General features: G+C 36.5%; 4 protein-coding genes across 5 annotated transcripts; 2 read left to right on the top strand and 2 right to left on the bottom strand.

Moving 5' to 3' along the window:
* Window positions 1-2422: 2422 nt before the first annotated feature.
* Window positions 2423-9608, top strand: LOC130654742 (hornerin-like). 2 transcript variants are annotated; one of them, XM_057457356.1, is made up of 4 exons: window positions 2423-2698; window positions 3367-3584; window positions 6812-9211; window positions 9452-9608. In XM_057457356.1, exons 1-3 carry the CDS (start codon window positions 2539-2541, stop codon window positions 9182-9184), a joined length of 2751 nt encoding a protein of 916 aa, XP_057313339.1. In that variant the 5' UTR covers window positions 2423-2538; the 3' UTR covers window positions 9185-9211; window positions 9452-9608. The 2 variants fall into 2 exon arrangements, with proteins under 2 accessions (XP_057313339.1, XP_057313340.1); XM_057457357.1 differs by lacking the exons at window positions 6812-9211; window positions 9452-9608 and adding an exon at window positions 4336-6678 and having other exon boundaries at window positions 2428-2698.
* A 1985-nt stretch (window positions 9609-11593) lies between these two features.
* Window positions 11594-16064, top strand: LOC130655051 (uncharacterized). The gene is made up of 4 exons (XM_057457750.1): window positions 11594-11671; window positions 13987-14172; window positions 14531-14566; window positions 14755-16064. Exons 2-4 carry the CDS (start codon window positions 13992-13994, stop codon window positions 15912-15914), a joined length of 1377 nt encoding a protein of 458 aa, XP_057313733.1. The 5' UTR covers window positions 11594-11671; window positions 13987-13991; the 3' UTR covers window positions 15915-16064.
* A 125-nt stretch (window positions 16065-16189) lies between these two features.
* Window positions 16190-21377, bottom strand: LOC130655050 (uncharacterized protein PF3D7_1120600-like). Its single transcript, XM_057457749.1, has 3 exons — window positions 19322-21377; window positions 18298-19080; window positions 16190-17779 (listed from the first exon to the last, which is right to left on the bottom strand). The coding sequence occupies exons 1-3, from the start codon at window positions 21105-21107 to the stop codon at window positions 16263-16265; spliced, it is 4086 nt and encodes a 1361-aa protein (XP_057313732.1). The 5' UTR covers window positions 21108-21377; the 3' UTR covers window positions 16190-16262.
* A 3406-nt stretch (window positions 21378-24783) lies between these two features.
* LOC130655442 (dickkopf-related protein 3-like) lies at window positions 24784-26841 on the bottom strand. Its single transcript, XM_057458199.1, has 5 exons — window positions 26659-26841; window positions 26299-26410; window positions 25768-25960; window positions 25083-25241; window positions 24784-24866 (listed from the first exon to the last, which is right to left on the bottom strand). The coding sequence occupies exons 1-5, from the start codon at window positions 26725-26727 to the stop codon at window positions 24821-24823; spliced, it is 579 nt and encodes a 192-aa protein (XP_057314182.1). The 5' UTR covers window positions 26728-26841; the 3' UTR covers window positions 24784-24820.
* Between the last annotated feature and the right edge of the window lie 906 nt (window positions 26842-27747).

The raw sequence follows: 27747 nt of genomic DNA, 5'->3' as shown, positions 1-27747 counted from the left end.
GTTTATGGTCGATATGCGACGTCGGAAATCCTGACATTGGATCGACGTCGCGATGTAGCAGCGACTAGCAACAGACGTCTGTACGACGTCGTGTGCCTGCTGGGTATATTTTTATCAAGTCAATGGCCATCTCTTAATAATCTCTTTGAGCAATAATTACAAGAGGGATTTTCAACCTGTATTCTCCTCTTTGGTTAACTTCTAAAGCCAAAATTGTGCCGCACACTGCATTTTTCAAGTAAGTGCCGCGTTGCTTATTACAAGGTTTGACATCGTGTATAATTTTGGCTTTTATCATAATTAATTTCCACGAAATTCTGAACATACAAGCCCTTCATTGATGGATCCATCCGAGAACTTCTTCTTTAAGACGGGTGCTGGTGATTTTCCTGTCTCCTCTTTTAATTGGTTTCCGTTTTGTGCGCTTATTACCAAGATTTTGCTGTTATTTTTTAAAATATGAAGCGCCATTCGCGAGCTCGTATATCTTCTTAAAGCGTCTCAAGCATACTGATAGCCTTCCTCATGACTGATAGCCTTGTGGTAGAGCGTTCGCTTTCAGTGCGGGAGGTCTTGGGTTCAAACCCCGGCCGAGTCATGCCAGAGACTATAAAAGTGTGAATCTATCCTTTCTGCTTAGCGCTCAGCATGAGAATAGGATTGATATCTTAGGCGGTTGTCTAGTTGAGCGATTGATGTGCTTGCACGACTTTCGTAGCTCAAATGGGAGCTTTAAATGCGCTAGGACCCCCTTCGCAGGACCCTCGTTGATAGCAGTACCAATAGGAACTGAAGAGGCTATCCTGGGTAAATTAAAAAAAAAAAAAAAAAAAAAAAAAAATAATAAAATAATAATAATAATAATACTCAACGACCCGCTTTTTGAAATCTAAAAGATATGATTTTTCCTCCTTTGTGTAAAATTTCTGATGAACACATTTTGATTTCTAGTTTGATGTGCGCGCGCAAGCACCATAACAAGAATACTTGATTTCTTACTATTTTGATGCAATGTAGGATTGTCAATTTTTGTTTTCTAATAAGTGCTGCATTATAACCCGGCGCTTAATAGTGGGAAGTGCGTATTTCGTATTTAATATTATAGATGCGGCGGTCATTAGAGGGCGACGATAACAAGAGGAGGGTCATTCTCGATCCCAGAGCTCTTTGAGATGAACCCCCAAAATAGCTACTAGTACTTTCGGGGTATTAATCTGGGGAAATATCATCTTCCGGAAGATATTGCTGTATGACTGACGGCCATAAAACGGAATAAAAACAAGAAACTTAAAAAAAGAATATAAAGTGAAAAGCACATGTTAAAATTGGTGTTATTGTTATTGTTTAAAATTTGATATTTTGACCTTAATTTGTTCTAGTAAAGATGGGTACCTTATTCTGTTTATAAGTTTTCTGAATAGACGAAGTTAGGTTTATAAATGCATAAAACGTGATAATGGTTGTAACTTTGGATAAGCTATTGTTTAGGTTATATTTTTGTTAGCAAAGACAAATTGCAAACAACGCTGCAAAACGTGTGAAAACAGATTTCGATGATAATGCTTTATCCATCTCAGTTTATTGGTCTGGGAACATTATGGGCTATATAGACTAGGAAATGATGCATTGTCCCTGTTTATAACTCCTCATTGGGTAATGGTCAGTAGAAGATTCTTTCTTTAAAACCACGCCTTTAAATCATGAAATGTGTCACACCAACGTTATGCTCTAAACGCAGCTATCCCTTTAATAGTGGTTCATGTTTTTGTCTTAAAAAATAAAAATACGTACTTTTTTTCTGCGGCTACGTGTCTTTAACTCGTAGCCGCAGGTTTCAGTTGAAAAGATTTTATGAACATTTTTTGAATAAGCGACTAAGGAGAGTTGACTTGTTGCCATCATTCTGTCTGTTGACGTAAGATATAATGCTTATTAGCCCAGATTGGATGTTTTCTTATTCATTATAAGTTCTGCATTAAGATTAGTTTTCATTAATTAATGTTCTTATAACTTTATAAATATTTTATATGTGGGGATGATAATAATTGAATTAATATTAGAGCATATTTAGTTCAAGCTTCTTCACTTCAACAACGATTGCAGTAAGATTTTAAGAAGAAGAAGATGAGTCTTTTGATATTTGTGTGTTCATAAACCATAGAAACAAAATGCTTTTAACGGTAGCAATAGTGGTTGAACCATGGAGGAAGAAAATTTTGATTTGTGTTGTATAATAGGCGAGAACACGTTTGTATATAATAAACGAATTAATAGATTAATCAAGTTTACGATTTATTCAACCATAACCACTGAGCATGCGCAAATTAGCGATACACATAATTACTGAACCGAAAAATCATGCCTTGAGATATTGAGCATTAACCATTAGAGTGCTCTTTTGCTCATCAATTATTCATAACTCATACAATCTTTTCACCATTTCTAACGCGATAGACAATACAAAAAAACACCAAGTTAAGAACAAGAGGCAAAACTAACATTAGGAAAAAACCCTGCAAAGGGATAGTATATAAAAATATGAGGCGGCATTCTTTTGTGCTGCTGTTAGCACTAATATGTTGTTCCTTTCTACTGACTCATTCTAAACCTGTAAATGATGTCAAAATTGAAACAGAATCAACGACCGAGAGTGATGCAGATGACGATGTTTCAGCCAAGGAAGACACCGCAGAAACAGGTACATTTATTGATTTTTTTTACCTTTTTTATTTTGGTGTTTTGAAACAATCCAGCAATTGTTTTTTTTTTTATTCTGTGGTTACTGTATTATCCCAACCGATCTCATTCCAACAAAACAAGAAAAAAGTGATTTATCCTTTGACAGGAACAAAATCATTATCCGTCAAGTACAATAAGAAAATGTTCTAAAACATTGAGGCTATTACTAAAATTGGTGAACAGTTGCTGAAAATAAGAACAAAATAAGAACAACGGCAGGACCATTTTATTTTTTTATTTCAAAAACAAACATGGAGCAATGTCTTTCAAGACAGAACTTTCAATTGTATATGGCTAGATTCTAGGTCGCAAAAAATGAATTGTAAAAAATGTATTGTTAAATGAATTGAAAAAGCTCGAAATTTATAGAAAAGAAATAAGAACTGTTTTTGCTATGAAGCCAAAATTTTTCTGGTTTTTTAAAAGTCTTGTAAAAAATATTTAGACGTTTTTGTTCAAAAAATAATAATAATAAAAATAATAATAATGAAATGCCATAGGTTGTACCAACAATTTCGTTTGTTCTTGAGTTGTTTTTTTTATCAGTAAAATTTGTTTTTCCAATTACCAACAGAAAACATATCAACCACTATTTCATTTGTTTCAACAAAATATTTGTTACCTAAGGTGAGAAAAAAGATACGGTAGAGGAAACAGACGAAACTGAAGAAGAAGATGAAGAACAAAAAGCAGAAAAGAAAGATGATATCAGCACTACATCAGAAGATGATGATGCTAAAACCGAATCATCTGAAGCTGCCGAAACTGAAATTCCAACTCCTGTTGAAGAAGAAGAGGAAGTGACAGAAGATGGAACAAAAAAAGATCAGGTTCCTAAAAAGCAGGTATTTATTTCGCTTTCCTTTTTGTAACCTTTAAGAAATAGGGCAAATTCTAAAAATAGATTCGTAAATAAGTTTGAGTTATGTTATGTAGCTTTTTTTTTTGCTTCTTGAGTCGCCCTACTTATTCGTCGCGCGCGTTAGCAACCGGTGTCGACTTTTCACATTAGCACAAAGCATATCAGCATACTACCTTTTGATTATCATTTTAAAACCTGACTGATGGTGAATATAAAAAAAATAACTTTTAAAAGGTAGTTTGCGCATGCTTGTAGATTACTACATAAAGTCAGTTCACACATATGCAAGTAGCTATATATATATATATATATGTACATAGTTTTATATTTGTGAAAAATTTATATACATCCATACTTGCATAAACATGATATGCGCATTCTGTATGATGCATTTGTAAACGTAAAAAGCGGAAGAAAATACTACAGCTACGAAAGCTTATTACATCACGTGAAGAGATTAATAAGGTAAGGTTTTCGTTTTATCGAAACATTTTCTTCAATTTTACAAATACAAGAGTTCCCTAAGCACCTTTTATATATATATTTTTTTAAATTTGTAGCCTTTTTATAATTTGTTGAATGTACACACATTTACTTTTTCATCATATTTACATTTTTAAAAAGGTGAACACATTCCAGTGCTCTGGAAAGTCGGCATTGGTTATTAACCACTGCTTCAAAAATTGTTCTCATACGGAGAACTATTAAGAATTTTAATCAAACATTTTTTACAGAGTCAAGATTCCACTGGATTCCGACGTGATTTTGGCGGTTATGGTGGCTATGGCGGCTATGGTGGTCATGGGGGACATGGGGGACATGAAGGAGATCACGGTCATCATCAACACGGTCACCATGATCATGGGCATCACAACCATGACCGTGGATACGAAATTTATGAAGAATGGGGTGAGCACGGTGGTCACGAAGGAGGTCACCACGGCCATGAAGGTGGACATCATGGAGGCCTCGGTGGTTATGGTGGTGGTGGTGGATATGGTGGATATGGCGGTGAAGGACATCACGGGGGACATCATGGCCATGACGATCATCATCACGACCATGGACACCATGGTCATCATCATGGATTCAGACATGAATGGGGCCACCACGAAGGGGGTGAACATGGTGGTCACGGTGGCCATGAAGGAGGTTATGGGCATCACATGCACGGTCATGGTGGTTGGGGAAAATCACATATCGCTACGCAAACTGCTTCATTAACACCTAAAATTACCTGGGGGAACATAGGAGAAATAAAAGCAACTAAAGGTATTGAATCTCAAAAAGCATCTGTTCGATCACCAAGTTTCAAGCGTTGGTGGAGTGTTGGCGGCCATGGAGGTGTAGGTCATGGAAGATGGGGACCAGTTGATACTGGGGAGCATGGTGACAATGGCGGCTGGCAGTATTCCGATCATGGATATGGTGATCATGGTGTAGGTCAAGGTTTGGGATTGGGTCATGTAGGTGCAGGCATTGGGCACGGAGACTTTGATGTCGGTCATGCAGATATTGGACTTGGTCATGGTGCTGCACACGGTGTAGGACATGGAGTAGGTCATGGTGTTGGCTATATTGATCAAGGTGGACTTGGACTGACTCCTGATGGAAACTTCGGTACACACGGAGATATAGGACATGGCGGTGCTTACGCAGTACATGATGGAGCATACGATGGTGGCCATGGAGGTCTAGGTTTAGATCATGGCTACGGTGGTCATGTAGGAGGATATGGAAACGGATTAGGCCATGGAGTGTATGGTGCTAATGGAGGAATTGGAGGGAGATTTGGAGGTGTTGGAGACGGTCACGGATTCGGAACAGCCGGTCATGCCGGTTTGGGACACAACGTTGTAGGTTATGGTGTTATGGCAGGAGTTGGCGGTCATGGAGGAATAGGTCATCATGGTTATGGTGGGTTTGGCCATGGATTAGGACATAGCCACGGCCATGGCGGCCTCACTGGAACTATCTATGATGGCTACGAAGGTGCTCCCGTAACAGGAATTGGCCATGTGTCGATGAAAAGACCATGGAATCTTGGAGGTGGTCATTTGGGAGTGGAAGGTGGTGACTGGGGTCATGGTCATCACAATGACGTTGGTGGCTGTTATGGAAAAAGCTGTGTCCCAGCGTCGATGTTAATACCGACACAAGGTAGGTTTACCAGATTCAGTTCTTTTGGAAATACACACGATGGTCCATTCACCAACGGCCAGGTAAATACTTTCAAAGTTGATCCATTTTCGTGGCACAATGAGTGGACTAAGAACTGGCTACGCTCTCGAAAATTGACACCATGTGTCACTCCTTTCATTGGACTCGCTGTTATTGCACCAGTACACATGCACCAATACACAACACACCTTCCGCAACGTACATGCACCTGTTATACTAATAAAAAACGATCTTTTAAACGATGTATGTGCGATGGGCATGGAGATGAAGAAGAACACGGTGAACACGAAGAAGGTCATCATGGATACAGCGGTGGTTATGGCGTGGGTGAAGGTTCTCATGGTGGTTTCCATGGGGGGTTACATTACCCATTAGGTGGATGGTATGGCTGGGGTGGATGGCCTTGGGGAAAATACGGCGATTTTGTCGGAAATGGAGGACAAGCTAGCGTATGTCATCCAGAACACGGTCACGGTTATGAGGGACATACTAACCACAATCACGATGTGTTTGGGCACGGTCACGGAGGTAGAGGTGGATCAGATGATGGTAACCATGGTAGTCATCACGGTGGCCATCACATGCATTCATGTAAAGACTGTATTGGAAAACTAAACAATAACAAAAAACGCATATCCAGACCGTCTATCACGCTCACCTAGAAATCTTAATTTAACGCATTTAAATATCACATTAGTTACTTTTCTATGACCGTATATAATTGAATTATATATTATATTTATATAATAGTGAAATTTTACTAATAATAAAAAGTTCAGTTTTTTATTAAGGATATTTTCTTTGTGGATTTTTGAACTCTATGTATTTATACCCATTTGAGCAACAATATGTAAATATGTTATAACATGAAAAAAATATAAAAAATTCTTAACTTACATCCACTTGTAAATGCATTCGCACACACGCCTTTCGTTGGTTAGACTCGCGGACGATGAGTGCGGTGACTCAAAAACAATGTGACAAATGCGTTATTGCTTAACAAACTTTTTCTGATAATCTGAAATTTAGGATAAAACTTCGGAAAATTCTGATGAATCGGAAGCTGCTACAAAAAATGAAGACGTTCCTGATACCGAAGATAACACCGACGATGAAGAGGTCGATAAAAAAAGTGACGTAAAACCCTCTAACGACACAGCCAAGCGAGACGGATTCGGTGAAGGAGGTTTTCACGGTGGTGATGAGGGTGGCCACGAAGGTGAACATGGTCATCACGAGCACGATCATCACGGGCATGATCATCACCATCATGATCATGGATATGAGTTCTATGAAGAATGGGGAGAGCATGGAGGACACGAGGGTGAGCATCACGGACACAATGAAGGTGGGCATCATGGAGGGCATGAACATGGTCATGAGCATGAACATGAGCACGGGCATCACCACGGTGGTGGTGGGTATGGAGGAGGGGGATACAAAGATCAAGTGCCAAAAGCTGAAAACACCGCAGAACAAGACGGAAAAAATAAACCAGTATCGGCAAAGAAATGGTGGATGGTTGGAGACCACTGGGCTGGTTGGGGACATGATCATTGGGGGCCACCTCATCATCACCATGATGGTGGTGGTTGGCAATATGGACATCATGGGTTGCATGGTCATGGAGGTGGGTATGGTAGTTATAAAAGTCATATACCGGATTGCTGCAAGTCAGCAGACCCAAGTGTTACAAAAAGATGTGGTTGTCATCTACACGCGGGTCATCATGGTGGTTATCACTTTCATGATCACGGTTCTGGTTACAATGAGCATGATCATCACTTACAAGGTCCATGGACATTTGGTCATGACCATTGGGGAGATGACTGGCACGATTGGGATCACAATTCTCATAACTTCGAACACTTACAACACATGGAACACGAAAGCCACGAAGGACACCATGGGCATGGCGGATGTCATGGTCGAGACTGCTTACCTCACGGAAGTGGATTCGTACACCCCATTTACCATGGAGGATATGGCGGGTATGGTGGACATGGAGGATATGGTGGATATGGCGGTTATGGCGGTTATGGAGGTTATGGTGGACATGGTGGTTACGGAGTACAAGGTGGTTATGGAGGGTACGGAGGATACGGAGGGTACGGAGGATGCCACGGATATGGTGGATGCGGTGGATATGGTGGGCATGGCTTTCCTTATGCTCCTCTTCACAATGTGGTGCATTATAGAGTATGTCATGACTGTCATCCGTTACCTTATGGTGGCAGCAGATGCCTGTGCAAAGCTGTAGGTCACCACGGTCATGGTCATGGCCATCACGGACACTCTCCAGAGCATGTATTTATAGATTGTGGTCGATCAGTCCACTATTATCCACATCAGTGTGTAGCAAGGACAGACATTCCTACTGCTGCTGCAGATACAGAATCATCAGGAAAGGCCAAACAAGGGGTGGTTTATCCCTATGTAGGTTATGGGCCATGGTCAGCTTATCCATGGTGGGGAGATTGGTGGGGTGGACATGGCCATCATGGATGGGGACGTGGCGGCCATGGCGATGAACATGGTGGTGAACACAATGGTGGACATGGCGGTGGACATGGAGGCGGTGTTGTTGGACATGGTGGTGGACATGGCGTTATGGGTAAAAATGTTGGTTTTAGTTTTGGTGGAGGTCATCACCTACAGGCATATCATTGTAAGGACATGGTTCAAAGCTCAGGCAGCGATGTAAGTGCTAAATCGAAACGTTTTTGTGTACCACTCGGTCACTACGGAGGATACGGATGGCCATATTGGCATGGTTATCCTGGTGTAGGTACTGGTTTGTGGGGATGGGGATGGCCATGGATAAAAAACAAAGTACCTGGATCAAAACATAAAGAAGGAGAGGCAAAGAAAGAAACAAAATCGAAAACGAAAAAAAGTGCTATTCCATCCTCAGAAGGTAAAGGACAGAAAAAGCAGACGAAGAAGCAAACTATACATGTAGGTTATGGTTATGCAAGTGGTGATAACTATAGATTAGGTTACGGAATGGGAGGCATGGGTGGTGTAGCTGGTTTCTCCCCTGGTGCAGGAATAGGTGGAGCGGGCGGCCAGTTTTCAAGATCGAAAATTCCCAGCGTTAAAACTGAGAAAAAAGCAGCCAAGACAATTATTCCAACACCAGAAATACCAAAAGAAATATCAGCTGAGAAAAAAACAGCAAAAACTAATATTCTCACTCCAGAAACAACAAAAGATGTTACGGCTAGTAAACGACAAATCGAAATGTCACATCCCATGGGATATTCAAATGGGAACTTAGGTCATCCTGTCACACACCCCGGTTACACAACGGTTGGCTGGCCAGGTCGAGCAGTGTCAACAACAGAAGCAATGAAAAATAGTATACCAAAAGTAGAACCCAAACACAAATCTGATGCATAAATATATTTTCTAAATGTTGTACCGTAGGTAAGTCTATATTTTATTTCCATACACATATATTCATATAAAACATATATCAAACGTATACCTTTTATTACTTATATTATATATGTTTCCCATACTACATTTTTATGTCTTTGTAAGCATACATCTGCACAGCAGGAGCTGGTTATCTTATCTTCAATTGCTGACGTGGGGACATTCACGTCAGAGCTCTATCTTATTCGTTCAGTATCCGATTTATTTTTATTTTTATGTTATTTTTAGGAATTAATCAACAGTAGTTCGTCGTAAACGTAGTAACCATAGCAACCGTATAGTACATTTTTTGTGAGAGCAGTATGGTCACATAGAAAAAATCCCAACATGTCGATTGAATAACCAACGATATTAACATGAACTTTGTGTGTACTAATGTCTCACAGATGTCTGTGATTGTAACTTTATTTGAACCTGCGTTTTTTATGTAATAATACATTAACAATATTAAAAAATGATGTGTTTTTTTTTTGTCTTTTTATGACACACAGACAAAATACGGCTATTATTAAAGAGATGTATGCATTTGAGATACTCTACTCACTGATATAAGAATACAAAAGATTTTCTCTATTGAAAAGGCGGTTGTCCTGAAGAAGATCTGGATTTTGCTAGCCATTGTTACAAATATTATTTTTAAATACTATCTAAAGTATCAATAACAACGATAACTGTTTTCCATTTATTCTTAGTGCTAGTAATACTTGAATGAAATTAAGTCTTAATGTTGTTTAAAGCTTGGTTCTAATTATAGAAGAAACATGCAATGGAATTATCAAGCCACAACTCGAAACATAGTTTAGTGGACTATTAGGTTTTTGGTTTGGATCAAAAATATCTAAAGACACTAATGTTCCATTCTCTTGAATTTTCGGACCTTCCCGGACTTATGTCGTGGGGGCATTGTAAGGGCAGCTTTCGCTTTTTGACAACTGTCAAAGTAGAACTTTTTGAGTATTGGGCAGGTGATGCTGTTTTAGTAATTCAATAGGTACTCAAAAAACAAGTATTTTGACAATAATTAAGCTCAGGGTTGTAGAATAAAAAAGAGGATTTGAACTCGTCCCTAAGGTCTGTTGATTTTTCTGAGGGTGTACGAAGTTGCAACAAAGCAAATAAAAACAGTTGTAGAAGCCAAATGTAATTAAATAGTCATTCTCGGCGAGGTACCCCGGGAAAAACAGCCAAAGAAGTTTTATGAAATTGAGGAAAAACAATGGAGAATTGAGTACCCAGAAGAGAGTGGCTAAGAAGGATCTTTTTTTACTTAATTAGCTATGTTGGCTAAAGTCCAAGGTCGCGCGTAGGGGACAAAGAAGGTACACCCCAGGGCTTGTAGTGATGTTTTTTTTTTGCTAAGTAGTGAGTTTAAAAACAAGGAATTCATTGTTTCTACTACAGTTGTCTTTCGATAACTCGAACCTTCACGGGACCTTAAAATAAGTTTGACCTATCGAGAGTTTTCAAAAAGTTTTATAAAACGAGAAAAAACAGTGAGGCAGTTGAATTTGGAAGCTCTCAGGCTCTCAAGCTAACAAGCTTCACATTTTCAATACAAAGCCAAAGCCAAAGAAACCATTGCATTTCCTCCGCTAATATTCAAAACTCTATTTCAAAAAATGATTTCGTGCAGAAAAACATTATATTTCACATTGTGTTTACCTTTTGGGAGAGAATTCAATGGTTAGGAGACGGTCATTTGGTTCTGTAAAATACACTTTAAATATCCACTTTATTAATTTTAGGACTGACCTTTTAAGGCAGCATTTGCATAACGTTCTGGGGGGACGAAATGCTCTTTCCCTTGCCTACTGAACGGATACTGAACGAATAAGATAGAGCTCTGACGTGAATGTTCCCACGTCAGCAATTGAAGATGCCTCCTTTTAACTGGAATCCAGTTTTTAAAGACATTAAATCCAAAGACAATAAAACATCATTAAGTATAATATTATTGAAAGCAAGTTACCAACTCTAAATGTGAAAAAATAAAAACACCTCAGACCTAACCTAAGTTTCCTTGTTCTTATGAAAGAAACGTGAAGTCGTGTAGCGACATTCAACTTCTCTTTAAAGACTTTTTGACTACCATCGCTAAAACTCGCTAGCTGCAATGTTCTTTGCGAGCTTATTTACTGTCGAATATTTCAAGTCACCAACCTCGTTCTGTTTTCTCTTTTGTACATCGAGTTGGCAAGAAAAAACTGCGCTAGGAACGAGGTTGTCAAGCTGCTGTATAACCTTAAAAACATTGCTGCTTTCTGCAATGGAAAGCAGCTTCATCTAATTCATTAAGTGAGTAACAAAAATCATGCCGAATATGATCGTGTATTTAATCTAGGGCGTGTAAACAGCGTTCTATTTGTATAAGTGGTAAACAAAAAAATCATCAAGTGCAAGGATGTGAAGTAATAAAAAGTTAAAAAGCAAGTACGAAGAATTCTTCAGGTAAATTGTTTAAATCTTGTTTTAAATTTTGTTTTTACAACATAGAGGGAATGTTTCCGAAGTGTTTTTTTTATCAACAAAAAGCCATCGATTGACTTTATTTTATTTGTCTGACTCGTTAACTTTTATGTCCTTTATTGCAAAACCATCCATCTGTTATTTTTTTCAAGTTTCTTACTGTTGCATGTTTCCTTAAAAGTTTAGTAGACGACGTTTTTTTAAGTTATAAAACTTAAAACTTTTTGGTAAAGAAAATTCATCTTTAATTTTCAAGTAACAAATGCTCTCAATGCAGAAAATTGTCCATTTGTGCAACTGTAATGGTGTTACGTATTGTACAGACAAAACTCCAATTGCAATTCCTATAAACAGAGATTCTGTGCCCGTGTACATTGTATGCACCCCTTTTTGCCAGTCGTTCACCCTCACAATGATGTCCAGTTTCATTAGGAGGCGACATTACCTGTAAACCAAGGGATGTCTTCTCATTCCTATTATTCTTGTTGTCGCGCAAATATTTTAAGAATTCTTTTTCATCGTTAAAAGTGTTGCAACAATGTCATCTACTTGCACAGTTTTTTTGTGCCCTATTATGCAAACTTGATCATTCATGAATAAAAGGCTTCTTGTAAATCTTATAGAGCATGAAAATGACATTGTTTTCTATGTTTTTTTTATCTTACAATACCGAACACAGAATTGTTGACGGGAGCGGGATCCCGGAAAATATCCCGTCTCACGACTTGTGAGCAATGTAAAATGCGTTGAAAAAATTATATTGTTTTCCATGTTTTATTTATCTTACAATGCAGAACATAAAATTATTGCAAAATTCCGATTTTGATGTATTCCTCGAAATGTCCAAACAGAATCACCTTGCGAAAACTATGTAGCCCAGTTTCTGTCATTTCTGTATTGCGGAACATTTAACGCGAAAATTACCATGGTTTCAGGCTTTAATACTAAGGAAATAATAAACACACAAATAATAAGTACGTTAGCGAGCAAGTGGACGTCGACAAGTCCACACTGTCTTAAAGAAACTATGGTTATAATTGCTTGTGGGACGGATTTCGAATTTCTGCCCTTTTTGCAATGTATTACGTCCGGAATGTCCAGCAAACAGGGCTATTTTCATTCTATCATGTTTATTGTAATAGTAACACAAAAACATTTCCAGCGTGATTGACCAAGAGGAGAGACGTAAATGTCTGATATCTATAGATATAATACGGTGAGTCAGTGTGTTTGTGAGAGCTAATTTCGACATGTGTGCATTTTCCTTTGATTTCACCAAGAATGTTATGTTTCAAATGTTAAATTTTCTGACGTAACGACAGAACGTTTAATAACATTAATATGACGTCAATATCTTAATTTAAATAAATGAAGTTATTATAATGCACTTAAAACTTTAAGCCAAATTGCGTGGGTAATTAGGAACAACCTGGAACAAAGTTAGGCAAGTTTGCCAAAGCTGGATCCCGAATCGGTTTTGGAATGGACGGGTAGAAGACGTCATCAAAATACATTAAAACCACAATATATCTGCAACCGCTTGTTAAAAATTTTTAATCACCAGTTCAAGATTTACAATAATAGCAACAGGTATACAAATTTCTAAAAAAAAACATTTTTGTATTTTGGTGGGTCTGTGCTGACGTCAGCAAAATTTTTAAACCCTTATATCTCCTTATATACGTTCATCAAAAGCGCATGATATTATACATTTTTTTCATTAGCGTTTCAAGCCTTTTTTTTTGACGTTAGCAAAACACCTAAACGACCTATTTTTCAATTGTTCTTATGCCTAAGTGGATTTTTCCATGGGCTAATCAACTAATAGAATTTTTTGGAGTCAGGGTAATGAGAGATAAAACAATGTATTAAAATATATTCAAATTTTTAAAAATGATTTCCACTGTTATCACAACAAAACTGTTTATTAACTATGTATCTTCTATTGTTTGTTTCCTTTGTCTTTTTACTTTTACTCCATTGTTGTCTGTTTCATTAAAAAAGTTTTAACATTTCCCGCCTTTACTTGAAACTTACAACAAACTCTTCGAAAAAAAGTTTACGATTTGTTTTGTATCTAGTTTAATTTTGCAATCATATTTTTTCGCGCTTATAATAAACTAGTTACCGAATTAAGCTTCGCATGTATACTTTTTTTGTTTGATACTTTTGTTATTATTTTCCTTGTAACAAAAATATCAAAAGTGGAAAAATATATGCAATATTGTACTCTTTACCCTGCGATAGCTAGTACTTACATGAAAATGTCAACAACACTTTATCATATTGTCTTTCAGCAACAATGATATTTCCGTGCTTCAACACACTTACCACGCTTATGTTAGTACTTTTTCTCACTACGTTGGAGTGCAGGAAAAAGAAATTCAGTGCCGATATAAGTTTTGACAGTTTAATATCTGGGATGAATAAGAAGGAGCAGGAGATGTTTCGAGAAGAATTACAAAAAGAGGTCAAAAAATTTCGTAAGTTTTTGTATTTTTATATATAGCGTTTCCCCATTAACAGGGGAGCTTCTCACCACTGAGATTTACCCCCTGACCAAAATATAACGAAACGAACAACTTATTTTTATGAAAATGACGCTAAGATTTCCTTACTTTCTCATTGCTGTAATTTCACAGATATTGCAGGTTTAAGAAAAATTTTAGAAATTAATCCTTGCAAAAAGTTTGAAAATTCAATGAACATAATTCTCACACAATGCACAAATTTTTAATGCTATGCTTCACACACCATGTCTAATACAACAAAAGCGAAAGAGAAACGCTCCTCACTCCGCCATGTTGAAATGCAAGCCGCAATAATTTTGTCTGTTTTTAGATATTCCATCCCATCGAAAACCAAAATCCAACAGTGGTAAGTAAAACGAAATTTTAACTGCTGCTTCCATGAGTAGTAAAAAATTCCCCAAAACTGGGTTAAATATTTCTTTCTGTCCGTATTGTATACGTTTAGAAAGCGCTTTAATGTTTAAGATTTCTTTTTGTTTACATTAATCTATGAAATTGACACAACAACACTCTGTATCTTCATCGAAATTTCAGGAGCAAAAAAAAGAAAACTCAAGCCACGCCCAGCTAAGCCAGCCATACCTGGAATATGCGATCCTATATGTGGTCACCAATGCGTTCATGGTTGCGATTTTCGATGCTGTGTTCCTGGATATCAATCTACTCATCGCATCCCTCGACCACCTGTAGGTGTAGCTCTTCCAGGTTCATGCAGTCCAACTTGTTCGCCTACCTGCTTTCCAGAGTGTTCGCAAGTTTGTTGTTCGGGTGGATCAAAAGGGATGTTTCAATCTTCACTTGATCTGAGCACCTTATTTCCCCCAACCTGTCCCCCGGGTTGTCCAGAGGCTTGCTTTCCTTTTTGCACACCAGCCTGCTGTAGTGGCCGTGCAGCCCCGCAAACCGGTATGTATCAAGCTCAAGCTCTTCATATAGCCCCTTCACAGTATGCAGTACCGCAACAGCCACTACCTACTCATCCGATGTTCACCCAATGTGGTGGTTCCTGTCCTCAATCATGCGCACCTAGCTGTTTAACAAGCTGTTGTATTTCATCGCAACAGCCAGCGATGAAGCCAATTTATATGCCTCCACCCCCTCCGCCCCCTCCACCCCCTCCACCTCCCCTTGCACTACTACCACCACCACCGCCACCTCCTCCACCTCCACCTGTGCCTATGCCCCAATCCTCTCCATATGTTCCAACCTACCAAATGTATCAAGGCGTCATCACAACAGATTCATGTGCAGGAGTGTGTCCAGATGCTTGTGCCCCATCATGCCAACCCTCGTGTTGTCAAAATCAACAACAAATGTCGTATGCGCCTTCACAACCTATGCCTACTCAAATGCAACAAATGTTACAAGCTCAGCAGGAGTTACCACCGCCTCAAGTACAGTCACAATTTCAACAGCAACAGCAACAACCAAAACAGTTGCCGCAACCTCAACCGGACTCACTAAATAAGAAGCCATCTCAAACACAAGAGCCCCTACCAGGCGATACAGAAGATATAAAACCACAAGTACAAGCGCCACATATTTGTCCACTGACATGTCCAGATATGTGTCTGCCAGATTGTACAGATGCTTGCTGCAACAGCAGTAAGGATTCTAATGCGGAAATTGACAAAAAATCTAAGATTGCAAGGCAACTTGCATTATTAAGGAAGCGCAGACATTTGAATTTCTAGAAGTTCAAAATTGAAATTATGTATCGCATGTGTCGGTATTTATCAGGATTGTGTATAATGTACAACACAGTAATTTTTATAAATCGCATTGTATATATAACTACGTTCGACTTTATTGGTACATGCAAGATAAGTTTATCATTCACAGAATATGACTTATACGTTAAAAGTCCTTTAATTTAAGTAAAGCCTACATCATTCCTTATTGTATCTGTTAAAGTTTACTGAACACACAGTTTTGTTAATGATTTCTACAGAAGGGAATACTAATAAGCCAAGAGTGACACCAAATATATTAACTAAACTAAACAGAACTACAAATACTAAAAAGGTTCGAGCATTTCAGATTCAATTAGAATATTTATGATGTCTATGTCTCCTTCTTCTCCTTCTTTTTCTCTTAAATTTCATTTTTCTCTTACGTCTACCGTTTGTCATTAGAGATCTATTTTTATGGTAACCGTCATTGTATGTGTTTAAATTTGAATTGTCATCACCTACATGAAAAGCGTAATGACGATTCTCTGATATTCTATGCCTGCGCGATACTCTATGATGTTTCCTTCGATGACTCTTTCGAACGTTTGATGAAGATTTATTTTTAGATGCAGCATTTCTTTCTTTTTCTTTTTTAACTCTTCTATATATTTTACTTTTGGTTATTGGTTTTGATGTGCGCGTTTGATCAACGATGTAAATCTCTTTGTTTTCTCCATTTTTCTTCGCATTAGTTATTAATTCTAATTTCTTTTCAAGAATGCCAATGGCAATCCTTAAATCATGTACAGCTTCTTTCGTTTCTTTTTCCTCTTGGTTTTCTGATGTTATGTTTGACTTATGTTCAGCAGTGGAATTTAATACTTCATTGTTTGTTGAATTTGCTTGTGATAAACTCTGTTGGTTTAGTGTGGTCGTCTGCGAATCCTGATTTATGTTTGATGTAACATTTTGTTCATTACTATCAGCACTAGCCTGTGTTTGATTATTTTCCGTTACCAAGATCGGTTTTTCAACACCATCAAATGATGTTTTAACTTGTCCTAAACTTTCGAGAATGCTAACAACTTCTTTAGCAACAGTCGCATTCTCCATATTACTTATTGCAATGTTGGAAGTGTTTGCTTTAAGACCTTCTTCTCCTTTAGGAGATTCAACGTATTTTGTTTTATTTTCCAGAATTTTATCAGATGCACCTGGAGATACTATAGCATTCTTAACAGCTTCAGGAGGTCCCTGGTTACTCTGTTCTTCAGCAACATTGTTATTTTTTGACAACATATTCAACAGGGGCTTTTTGCCATCTAAAGCATGTAACGCATCTTCTGGAGTTAAAGTATTTACGGGATTTGAACTCTGTATAGGCGAGTGCGTCTTCTCTAAGTAAGAAGTGCCGAAATCATTCTTCTCTGATGACGCATGGGAATTCTTCATGAATAATTTTTCTAATTCAGCAGCATTATCTCTGTTAAGTTTTTTAGACATTTCAGCTTCTTCACTTAAATGTATACCCCTTTCTCCAGCTTTAATAGGATCTAAAACGTCTTCATTGTCTTCAGTATGTCTAGAAACATGCTCATCTGAGGCATCATCATTTGGTTGGAAGTAGTGTTGAGTTTCAGGTACATTATCATCTTGTTGATAGCCTCTGTAATGATCTGATGGATAGTCATCTTCTTCATTATCCCCGGCTTGTTCAGAATGGTATCGAGAGTGAGAAGTGAATTTCTTAACTAATTTTTCAGATTCTATGTTATCATTGTCCTCTAGTTTTCTAATGGTATCTTCAACGTTGTTTCCACCTCTGGCATCAACCATATGATCATGGTCATTGTTATCTTCATTAGAACGATCACTGTGGAGCGTTCCTGGAATGGAAAGAGGTTGCTTTAACAGACATGAGAATGTGTAACATTGACAACGCTGGTAAAGATCTAATCTAAAATCTAGCATAGTTACAGTCGGAAGTGAGGAGGAGCCGTTAAAATGTAATCCCTAAGGGGATTAAAACTTCCCGTTACTTACTTACTTAAATATATTGTTATATTGTTAAATAAAAGGTATTTAACTTATTGCTTTTTTTATCCGTTGATACGTTAGAAATGCTTAAGTCCTCTTCAGAGATGGATAATTTAGAAGTTAAAAAGGAAGGGAAGCAAGACAGTAATCCCAACGGAAAAGATTTTTTTTATTGGGGATAATATTAGCAAGGACAACCTATAAAATATTTTGTTATTTAATTTAAAAAAATAATATTTTTAAGAAATTTTAGGTCATTCTGACGTTTTAAATTCCGTACGTCAATATTTTCGAACATTTGTCCGAAACTTTCTTGTTTGGAATTATTTGCACTGAATGTAGATTGGATCTTGAAGAAAATAATTACCTTCTGGGACTGCATTATATGATTCATAATCGTTCGCAATTTTATGGTTATGTTTGTCAAACATATCTTCATTAATTACATGATGAAAATCAATTTCTCCATCAGAAATTCTCTGTTTATTCACAGCATGTTGCGTTTCCGCTTTCGAAGCCAAATTATTTCCTTCTAAGTCATCAGGATGTGATTTAAATTCTTTAGAAATGTCCATGCTTCCCGTGTCTATGCCTTCCTTACCAACCACGGAACTATCCGGAACATCGCCATTACCAAGTTTAGCTGATATAGATGCTTTGTCTGCAGCTGTCATTCCATTTTTACCTAGTCCTAATATTTCTGGCTGTTCTTCATCCTTTCCTTTCACTGATTGGTTTTTGATTAGGGTATTTGCATCCTGATCTTCTTTCATAGCTTCGATTTCTTCTTCACTTAAAGCTTTTTTGTTATGGTTTTCATCAGTCATGTCCGGATGCATATATTCAGGTGATATCTCCCCTTCACCTAAAAATGATTTTCGAACAGAATCGTTGTCTTTCATTTTATTGTTTGATTTAAAACTGGTCACTATTGGTTCATGTGTACTTGAGGAAGCAACATCATCTTTTTCAATGTCATATTCTTCTGGTTTAGCATGCTCCAATTGACTTTTGATACTTTTTGGAACAAAATTCATATTTGGTGTTTCAATATTGAGCAGAGGTGTTTTGTTGTGACTTGAAGGATTAACAGATGGTAGATCATTATTTTCATCGTCATCATCCTCATTTTGATTGTTAGAAGTAAAATCTAAAATTATAAGGAAAGTTAATGTGCACTTTGGCAACAAAATTCAATCTTCATCAATGAAGATATCCAAAATTCATGCTTACCTAACAAAAATATAACTGCTTTTATATATATTTAAAGTGTCAAAAGAAAAATTAAGTTATTCACTGATATTTCCGTTATAACGATGAAAATAAATAGACTTTTATTTAAATCTATAGCATAATATATATCAAAACTTTTTATTCGTGAAATTTCTTACTTGAGTTGTCTGGATCCTCATCTACATCGTCATCACTGTAGCCATTGTCATCACTGATTTCATCCAAACTGTCAGTGACGTCGCTAACATAAGGTAGTGTCAAATGTTCTCTTTTTGTATCTATCCAATGTTCAGGGTTAACCTTATGGTACACATGAAACTTCTTATATTCCCAGTGATGATTCGCTGGCTTGGAATCCCCTGTCGACGTCTGGTGAAATATATGGTGTCTCCTCCATCCACTAGATGCATGAGGGACGTATGTCTTCTTAATACTGTGCATTTTCTTGGCATATTTTCCAGGTTTATATACAAAACTGGCATTCATTAATCTGTTAGGTGGTTCTGTTTCATCAACAATATTTAGTTTCTTTGCTGAGTGTATGGAATCTTTTCTGGCGTAGGTTCTGTGTCGCTGCAGTGAGCGTTGGTAGGGTCGAGATGTTGATATGTTTTGTCTTCGCAGCAATACAGATCGTTGATAATCAAAGAGTGATTGCAACAAATGACCTGATTGAACAGGAGATTTTGGTTGATTTGATTTTTGGTTCAATTTAGAAGAATTGACATGTTGTTTAAGTAATGGCTGGACAGGGTGTTGACCTAAGAGGGGGATGTGTGGTCGGTTATTTGAGATTGGTTGAAACATTTGTTGATTTTTAATTTGGGTAAAAGGTTGCTGAGCTAGACTTGATTGGCTTAGCAAAGAGGGGTTTTGTTGAACTACCGATTTTGAGTTAGATATAGGTGGATAAGGGCGTGGCCCAGCAACAGGACCATTAGACCGTGCATTGACAGGTGAACTCGGACGTATATATGGTAATTGCTGGTTGTTCATTGGATTCTTACCAAATGGCACGACCTTGAGAATGTTATTGGCTAAACTGGAACGTTGGAAGGGCAGTGGAGCATTAATGTAATTTGACTGGGGAAGACCAAGTAGAACTTTATGTTTTTTGCTGACAATTTTCAGAGCTTCATTTTTCAATTTCATCAGCATGGCTGCATGTTTCTTCATTTGTATCTGTGCATAAAGATTATTTGGTGCTTGTTTTGCAATATTTAGCTTGTTTCCAGATATCCTTTCTCTTACCAATGGTGATAAAGCCTTGTTGTTTTGTAAAGCTCTTGTTTTTGCAGCTATTACTTTTTTATACATTGCAATGTTTTTACCAGGTAGTACATTTTTGTTTGTTAATTGAAACTTTGGAGTTTGAAGTTTGGATAATGCAGGATCGTATACGTAAATTCTTTTAGTGTACAAATTTCGGTAGTAGGGATTCATAGCATAAGGGTTTGTAATATGTGGCGTTCTTACCGTTTCTTTTTTTATGGTGTTCTTTTGAAATGGCAAGCGGGACGACACTGGAGCGTATTGAGCGCGTTTAGCAGCATTATATTTCCATTGTTTATCGTATAAATACGCGGGAGTTTGTTGTGGTTGTGGAAACATTGGAATGTTTGTCTTTCTTACGGCAATCACCGCTTTTATTTTAGGTAGAAAAGCTCTGTTTTGTTGTGAAAAACGCTGTTTATAATTTTCTCCATACATACTATGGCGACGCAAAGATTGATCTTGTTTTCGTCTACGATCTGAACTTAACTTATTATAAATATCAACCCATTTTGGCGTATTAAAATGTCTCTTCTCGGTTGGAATTACTACATTTCCTCTGTAACTATACGGTCCTTGATATCGTTCATTATACCGAGATGAGTGGTAAAAACAAATAACTTCAGATATTATAAAAACCAAAACTAACAAAATCAACTGCGATTTGCACATTGCTCCTAAATTTCAAGCATCTCAATCTTTTTATCAAAACAACCGACTACGGTTATCTTTATCTAATAATCTTAATCTCTTTAGAGTAATGCTCAATTGAGCAGAGTAAAGAAGGAAGCAGCTACCTATCATAAATTTCTTCACATGGTTGAACAAACAATAGTTTTTATCTTTTCAAGCGAGAAATAAGATTAACAAGGGGTTAAAAACATCTGGCAGCAAAAACAGAAAGAAATCTTTATACTATCTTTCACGCGACATAAAGACGTATAAAAAAAATTTGTTTTTTGATAGATTTTGTCTAAGATCATCTTTTTTTTAGGCTGTTGACTTGTTTGTGACTCGCCATATTGTCTGCATGATAAATTAATCAGCTCGGCATAATTGCTTATCGCCACTATAAACTATTCAAAACTATAAAAAGCGAACTAGAACTCTCCGCCACTGGATAACTCCCACCTACGACAAGCCACTTAGATACCCTCCATCTACGGTCAATTGCTCTGGATAAGCTAACCACAACAATTCCTTTCACTAATTGACACTAGATTTTCTTATATGCACATCTTTCATAACAATTTCGACACAACATCCTGCGCTTTTTGTTAAAAAAAAAAAAAAAAATTAATTTCGCAGATGAATAAATTTAAAGGTTTTTCCACATTTAGCAGAAAACAAACCTTTTGCGGAAAATAAACCCTTTCGACGAATCTCTTCTGCCTTTTTTTCAATTTTGTAAGAATGTTAATAGGAAGTTAGTTTATATAACGAATAGAAAAGTTTGTAAACTTCCCTCGACTATATCCATGCCTCGACTCACAAAAAAAAAAAATTTTTATAATTGTATAACCAAACATTGTTACCATTAAGAAGCAAAAGTTATCATAAAAGTCAGAGTTTACAATGGAATTTAAGTTTGAGTAACAGGTAAGAACATTTATGCTAAAAATCAAATTGATTTTTTTTTTGCGAAGAAAAATTGGCGTAAATTTGACGATTGCTCGCAGATAAAATTTAGCAAATTCTAAAATTTTGCTCTATAGGTATTCCTATTATTGTGTTTATTCATCATTATTTTGTTGGAAAAAATTCCTATCAAATTTAAATTGACATTGAAATTGTTTAACGATTTTAAAAAGAATTGATGAATTTTGGTCTTAATTTGCACAATGAATAAATGTTTTCAAATTTAGCCAAAATCTTTTTAGGCGCATCTTCACAAAAATTACCAATTTAGTCAAATTTTCTCCACGATAACATGTCTCCGCATAAGGTATCATGATATACTGAGGAGATAAGATTAAAGTAATTTTGCTTCAGTAGCGGTGATGAATTGCAATTTTATGTCATTCACTACTTCCAATGTTTAAACAGATGGCAGAAACATGAACATTCATATAGAACTGTTGAACAAAGTCATTAAAGAATTGTATAAGCGCTTGAGTGCTTCAAAGTGATTTCAATTTTATTCCTCGCACTCGTGGTACTCTTTTCCACTGTAATTAACCCGACTTAGCTCATTTCGTAGACTCTGTATGCCAATTCTACATGTGTTTTTTGTAGAAAAATTAAAAATTTGAAATTTTACACATCAATAAGTTGATTTTGAATGTTGCAGCCCATCCCAACATAGATAGCTACATCCTTTTTTACTCTTTGATTAAGAAGCAGTATTTTAAAGTATTTTGTACTGTGGTGAACTCACTAAAAAAATGTTTTAAGTGAACAAAAAAGGAGTAAAGGTACATTGGTTAATACGTAGCGACTGTTTAATACACCAGATAAGCGAGATGTTACGTCCACACGAGTACATAAAATATTGCATAAGTTAAAAAAATTTCATTGTCATAGATAATCTTGTGTTTATTTTGCTCTTCTGCACACTATAGCTATATAAATAAACTGTATTCTCTCGTTAAGTGGGACATTCAAGGGACGGAGAAAAAATCTACTACTTAGCGGTTGTCTGACTTAAGCGAATCTCCTCAAAGTAAGATTTTTATCAAAAAGCTCAATTTGTCCCAATTATCAAGAGATATTTTGAGACACTTCGAGAGAACTTAGAGGGATTCGTAAATTCATAATCACAATATGGTAAAAGTAATTGTGTTTATTTTCTCTCTTTCTATATCTCACCAGCTGCGACATGACTGTACTCACACGATAAGAACTCGAGAAAAGCTCGTAAAAAATATGAAGTCATTTCGTTGAATGACTTAAGCAAAGTTTTTGCCCAAAGAAGGGAGAGAAAATGTACTACTTAGCCGGCGTCCTACTTATCCGGGATCACACTTAAGCTAAGTTTCTTTTTTTTTTTTTAGAAGGGTAAGGAAGTTTAAGAGACGGAGAAAAAGCGTACTATATAGCGGGCGTCCTACTTATCCGGGGCCCCACACTTAACGAGAGTATAACTGTATATATAACGTTATGACTGGCTGACAGTCAGTTTTTACTTGTGGAAACGCACATTGTAAAAACTTCGTTAGTTTTTGTAAAAAATTATGGTTTGATACGACAGCTCAAAACCAAGTATTTTCACCAAGATTGAATTTAAGTAACATCATCCATTATTAGCAAGCCAGACCATACTATTTGTACAAACAACGGCATCACTTGTCCAGTATTCTGCGGCCGGAAGGGTTCGAAAGTTTTAATTTAACAGGGTTGCAAGCCAAAAAACTAAACAATGAAAATTCGATATCTTTACTTTCTACAATTTCCGTATTATAAAACAATCTGTCCCACGGTCCGAAATGGTTTGGAAAATGGGGAACTTGGAGCGTCAGCAAAAATTGTTACCGACTAAAATTTTGGATCTAATTAAATAACCTAAGATCCTATGACACGTGAGCCATAACAAATTCAGAGTGAGTCTTCATCTACCTCGTGTAGCACACGTTACAACAAAAAGTGATATTTTCTGTTAATACTAGATCAGTAGTTTTGTAAAAAAGAGACAAGGTTTCCTTGGGACAAGGTTTGGATAGGGGGAAGGGCGAAGAGACAAAGATGCCCTAACGGTATAACTTCCCTTAGCCTGGATGGGGTTGCACGTAAGGCAATCAGGTGTAAAAATTTTTTTTTTGTTTTCGTCAGCAGCTTAAAATTTCTACTGCATTCGGTTAACCAAGAGTCATAAGCATCCGGCATGCATATGGTAATACATCTGTGGTGAGTAAAAATGACAAAATTTATTTAAAAAGCAACTTTATTCTTTTTACTACAAAAATAAAACGTTATTCTCCTTAAATAAAAAAATAACATCGTTATTTTATTAAGAAAGAAAAATACTATAATGCATATAATATTTCACCTGGCTTGGTTAACAAAAACTTTGGATTTTAGAAAGAAAATTTAACTTGCATATATTTTGACTATTAAAATGATCTTCTTTGTTGATGACCAAGCATCGAGAAACACAAAAGAACAGGTCAAAATTATATTAAAATGGGGATCATCTTATTTAGGATTAGAGTGAAAGGAAAATGTTAAGGTCAGGAAAACATCTAGAACGTAAAAATGATGCAATATAAAACATAGTACATTTAAATATGATTGGTAGACTTATAATTTATGTTATTTATGTACAGTGTAGTGCACACGTCATGAATCTGCATAATTTGTAATCGATACCTAGACAATAAAGTCGTTACAGCTGTTAATGTTTTTTTTTTAATTTTTATTATTTATTATTTTCTTTTCTTTCGGGATATTTATTTGTCGTCTTCTTTCATGCAAATCTCGTGAATACCAAATAACCTAAATATACAAATAAAAATAACAAAAAGTTGAAGAATTATAATAAAACTAGTCGTTAATCCGTGAAAAAGTCCACGGGCCACCCGTCAGCAAATTATTAACTCTGCGGGTGGATCCGGAATGAAGCTGCCAGCAGCTATTTTGAACACACAGAATACAGCTACTATTAAATAGACAACATACAATATATCATTACATATAGTATACTTGACTTACCCAACTTGTTTGCATATCAAACCAGCTTTGCATGGACCGCACGCTTTTTGTACTTGAGCTCCGACGTATACATTTCTGAAGAAATTAATTGGGCCACATACCATATTTTCAGCCAATGGTGGCTTGCAGATTGAGATGTGTGGGTTTATAGCTGGTTCCCTGAAAGTTGAAAGGTGGAAATTTCATGATATGGAACAATAGACATGTTTCAAAATCAAACGTGGATAGGACTCAAATGCGATTTGAGAATATTTTTATTAGTTTTTTGTACAAATAAAAATATGTATATTACAACAAAAACAACAACAACAACAACAGTTTTCCTTCCTTAGAGAAAAATTATTATTATTATTATTCCGAATTTATACAGGATATAGCCACTTCACTGTTACCAATGTGGGTCCTGTGTTCAGAATATATACATTCAGTATACACCGGCAATACCTACCAAATTTCCCTCACATGGCATGGGCTGACCGGTAGCTGTGGTAAAGGCATTTCCTAAACATGCCCGCGCTGTGGACCGAACCACGGACCTTGTTTTTAGGAAGCGAACTCCATAACCACAAGGCCACGCGCCATTATCAACAAGTATAAAAAGAACTTAAAATCGTCGTCAAAAGTGCTTTCTAAGGAGTATACAAAATTTTTATACAGTATACAAAAAGTTTACAATGTTTAATACCTGACACAACATGCATTCTTTCCTTCTCCTGAGCAATCTTCATGTCTATCACAGAATGTTCCTGGTTGACCTTCCGAAACACCAGCTTTGCAACGTCCATATGTACACTGTCCTTCACAACATTGTCCATTTTGTGTACAAGCAACATTTTCTTTCAAACAATGTACGCACAAAAAGAGATGGCAGTATTTTTCTGAAAGAAAACAAACACAGACGTTTTGGTTCTTTTGGTATAAAAAGAATTGGACAAATACAAAGAAATAGAATTGGGCAGCATTCAATATAACTTTTTAAAAGAAGGCTTCTTGCAGAGAAAGAATATCTGTACAACACACAAAGGAGAATACTGACAAATTAGCCAAAAGGACAAGGTTATGACATAATAATCATGTATCCTCAAAATTCTCGAAATATTGCATTAATACAACAATTCGATAATCAATAATATGTTATTGTAGAATTGGTCAAATAAATCCGTTAGGTTCCACGTGTTCTCTACAAGTAAGCAGGACATAATCACAAATTACTTACTTTCTGGGCAGGCTTTGTGAGCATTGCATTCTTGTGAGTAATATCCTGGAGCCAACATGCGAGGTTGTATATCATTTCGTTTCGCTAATGATGGTTCTACAGGATGTGGAACCTAGACAAAATTATAATAGTGAATCAAGTTTATTATCCATATTACAATTCAAGGCTTTTCACAAACAATAAGTTATGCGTGAACTTTAAATCACGTAAAGATGTGAAATATATAACGCCTTTTGTCTATATAACTTTTCTGTATATAAAGTAACACTTATATAACGCTAGCGTTACCGCTACAATTAGATTTCAATACATTAAGACCTCCTACAGTTTTATGTTTTGATTTCGTAGTGTGTAACATACCTTAATTTTAACACCAATTGCGGCATCCAATAGCAAGCATGCTAGCACAAACGAGTGCATACGTTTCATGACGATTATTACAAATAATTTTTGCTTCGTTTTATTAGTATTTATTGCCTATATATTATTCGATAATCTACAAAACTCTTTATTTTCTACCGAAGAATTTTAGTTTGAACTTGATGTATGATAAACTGTGGGTAATTAGATGTGAGGTGATTTTCGTTGCGCTTGGTTGCACATGCTCGCAGGTGATAAAGTCCAATTGAAATTATACTCAAAATAAAACAGTTCTTAATAGCTAGGTGAAAACAGTTCAATTTTCTACATGAAACAGCAGGATAAAAACAAACGAACTGAGTGGACTGCATCAAATTGCATCTGTTTTGAACATTCATTGCATTCTTCCAGATTTCACTAGTGACTGATTTGTGGAGATTCCAGTAAAACTTTTTCGCTCTGCTGCACATGCTTCTTAAATTGGAGTATATAAAGAAAACAAATAACCATAACCATACAAATAAAACAACAAAAACAAAAGTACATCATCTGCAACAAAGAGGCATATTGAAACTGTGATTTTGAAACGCAATATTAAAAATAACTTTTCCAATAACTTTATTTGAAATACAAATTTGATAGATTTTTTGGTAAAGTCCGTCCGTCCGTCCGTCCGTCCGTCCGTCCGTCCGTCCGTCCGTCCGTCCGTCCGTCCGTCCGTCCGTCCGTCCGTCCGTCCGTCCGTCCGTCCGTTTTACGCACATGATACGAGTACAAGTGAATAAGTTGGGGAGTTGCTTTATTTCACAATAAGTCTAATAACTAACAATGCAACAAAAAATTACATTACAAGAAAATTTAGGAATAGATAGTCAACAGTAGTTTAACGTAGAAATATTGCTAGAAAAATTATAGTGTGTGTTAATAACCTGCAAATGTAAAAATAAAAGCAGCATATAAAAGTATGAAAGCATTGCGCTACAGCAGAACAAACAAAACTACTGTAAGGATTTTTACTGACAAGGATTTGTATATTGTCTCACAAGAATATCGTACAAGATCCAAGACGCTAAAACAAGATACAAAAAA

The sequence above is a fragment of the Hydractinia symbiolongicarpus genome, chromosome 8 (assembly GCF_029227915.1).
Source record: "Hydractinia symbiolongicarpus strain clone_291-10 chromosome 8, HSymV2.1, whole genome shotgun sequence".
Lineage (NCBI taxonomy): Eukaryota > Metazoa > Cnidaria > Hydrozoa > Anthoathecata > Hydractiniidae > Hydractinia > Hydractinia symbiolongicarpus.
Note: the sequence above shows the minus strand (reverse complement) of the source record. Positions and strands in the feature narration are given on the sequence as shown.

What these genes read in the sequence shown, in the direction of transcription:
- LOC130654742 (XM_057457356.1), top strand. Translation starts at nt 2,539, where the DNA reads ATGAGGCGGCATTCTTTTGTGCTGCTGTTAGCACTAATATGTTGTTCC. An exon ending in GGAAGACACCGCAGAAACAG is followed by an intron (nt 2,699 to 3,366) that starts GTACATTTATTG and finishes TTGTTACCTAAG; the next exon opens with GTGAGAAAAAAGATACGGTA. An exon ending in ATCAGGTTCCTAAAAAGCAG is followed by an intron (nt 3,585 to 6,811) that starts GTATTTATTTCG and finishes TCTGAAATTTAG; the next exon opens with GATAAAACTTCGGAAAATTC.
- LOC130655050 (XM_057457749.1), bottom strand. Translation starts at nt 21,107, where the DNA reads ATGTGCAAATCGCAGTTGATTTTGTTAGTTTTGGTTTTTATAATATCT. An exon ending in TGAGGATCCAGACAACTCAA is followed by an intron (nt 19,081 to 19,321) that starts GTAAGAAATTTC and finishes TTATAATTTTAG; the next exon opens with ATTTTACTTCTAACAATCAA. An exon ending in ATATAATGCAGTCCCAGAAG is followed by an intron (nt 17,780 to 18,297) that starts GTAATTATTTTC and finishes TTTCCATTCCAG; the next exon opens with GAACGCTCCACAGTGATCGT.
- LOC130655442 (XM_057458199.1), bottom strand. Translation starts at nt 26,727, where the DNA reads ATGAAACGTATGCACTCGTTTGTGCTAGCATGCTTGCTATTGGATGCC. An exon ending in CAATTGGTGTTAAAATTAAG is followed by an intron (nt 26,411 to 26,658) that starts GTATGTTACACA and finishes AATTTTGTCTAG; the next exon opens with GTTCCACATCCTGTAGAACC. An exon ending in TTGATATGCAAACAAGTTGG is followed by an intron (nt 24,867 to 25,082) that starts GTAAGTCAAGTA and finishes TTGTATATTTAG; the next exon opens with GTTATTTGGTATTCACGAGA.
- LOC130655051 (XM_057457750.1), top strand. Translation starts at nt 13,992, where the DNA reads ATGATATTTCCGTGCTTCAACACACTTACCACGCTTATGTTAGTACTT. An exon ending in AAAAGAGGTCAAAAAATTTC is followed by an intron (nt 14,173 to 14,530) that starts GTAAGTTTTTGT and finishes GTCTGTTTTTAG; the next exon opens with ATATTCCATCCCATCGAAAA. An exon ending in AAAACCAAAATCCAACAGTG is followed by an intron (nt 14,567 to 14,754) that starts GTAAGTAAAACG and finishes TCGAAATTTCAG; the next exon opens with GAGCAAAAAAAAGAAAACTC.